The 1515-nt window shown below is 59.1% G+C and overlaps 1 protein-coding gene across 1 annotated transcript in view; it reads right to left on the bottom strand.

Moving 5' to 3' along the window:
- The window catches only part of ATP1A3 (ATPase, Na+/K+ transporting, alpha 3 polypeptide), a 44751-nt gene that overhangs the window by 17501 nt on the left and 25735 nt on the right, over positions 1–1515 (bottom strand). Inside the window, 3 exon segments of the mRNA XM_011984124.1 lie at positions 354–582; positions 661–836; positions 1104–1296. Of these exon segments, the coding sequence (XP_011839514.1) occupies positions 354–582; positions 661–836; positions 1104–1296 (598 nt within the window).

Raw genomic sequence — 1515 nt, 5'->3', positions numbered from 1 at the left:
ACCTGAGGTCAGGAGTTCGAGACCAGCCTGGCCAACATAGTGAAACCCCATCTCTACTAAAAGTACAAAAAAAATTAGCCAGGTGTGGTGGAGGGCCCCTGTAATCCCAGTTACTTGGGAGGCTGAGGCTGAGGCACAGAATTGCTTGAACCTGGGAGGCAGAGGTTGCAGTGAGACATGATTGCGCCACTGCACTCCAGCCTGGATGACAGAGCGAGCCTCTGTCTCAGAAAAAAAAAAAGACTGGGAAGCAAACCTATGCCTGGCTACCTCTGTGGCTGCAATGTCCCCACACTGGACGGAGGGCTGGACCCAGGGCCTGGTCCATGGAGAAGTCCCAGAAAGAACAGGACGGGCAGTGCAGTGGGAAATTGCAGGGAGGCAGTGCCCCTGTGTCAACACCCTAGAGGGATGTCCAGGGTCCTGGTTGGGATGGGTGGCTCACCGGGGGTTAACCTGGCTGACGGGAATGTTGAGACGGGCGGCGATGTCCTCCACAGTCTCGTTGCCCTCAGAGATGATGCCCACGCCCTTTGCAATGGCCTTGGCCGTGATGGGGTGATCGCCGGTGACCATGATGACCTGCAGGCATTGATTTTTAGGGATGGCCTCCCCTGCCCCATGTCTGGCTTCGCCTTCCCCAGCCACCCCAAGCCACACCTTGATGCCTGCGCTGCGACACTTGCCCACCGCGTCAGGGACGGCTGCCCGGGGCGGGTCAATCATGGACATGAGGCCCACAAAGCAGAGGTTGTCTGTGGTGAAGTTCACGTCATCACAGTCGAAGGCAAAGCCCTTGGGGAACTGCTCCTCGGGCAGGTAATAATGGCAGAAACCTGGCGGCAGGGAAGGGTTGGGGTGTGAGGGTTCCAGCCTCGGAGCCCCTGCCCCATGCCCCTAGATGTCTGCATCGCCCGCATTCCATCTCCCCATCGGCAAGACGGCCGGTCAGCATTCATTTCCTAGGATGCCTTCCCCTCTCATTCATTCATTCATTCATTCACACTACATTCTGGGAGGCCCTGGACTGAGCCAGGCTTTGGGCAGCATCACAACCCTCCTTGCCCTCTAGGGACCCCAGAGCCCGCCCGGCAGCCTCGCACCAAGCACGCGCTCGCCCAGGCCGCCGAGCTCGAGGTAGGCGTTCTGGAAGGCCTCCTTCATCTCCTCATCCAGAGGCTGCTCCTTGCCCTGCAGCAGGATGGTGGAGCAGCGGTCCAGGATGCGCTCGGGGGCACCCTTCATCACCAGGAGGTATCGGTTGTCATTGGGGTCCTCGGTCTCATGGATGGAGAGCTGGGGACCGAGCAGAGGGTGGCGTGCCTGAGCCACGCAGACACCAGGAACCTCCCTGCCCCATCCTGTCCCTGGTCCAGAGCCAAGGGTGCCAGGACAGACCCACACAGGGGCTCCCCCAGAGGGGACACTCTCACAGAGACCTCTGCTCATTCCTGTCCGCTTCTGTCTATCTCATGGATATTTCTTTCTCTTTTTTTTTTTGGAGATGGAGTCTCA

Source organism: Mandrillus leucophaeus, unplaced genomic scaffold (assembly GCF_000951045.1).
Source record: "Mandrillus leucophaeus isolate KB7577 unplaced genomic scaffold, Mleu.le_1.0 Scaffold106, whole genome shotgun sequence".
Taxonomy (NCBI): Eukaryota; Metazoa; Chordata; class Mammalia; order Primates; family Cercopithecidae; genus Mandrillus; species Mandrillus leucophaeus.
Note: the sequence above shows the minus strand (reverse complement) of the source record. Positions and strands in the feature narration are given on the sequence as shown.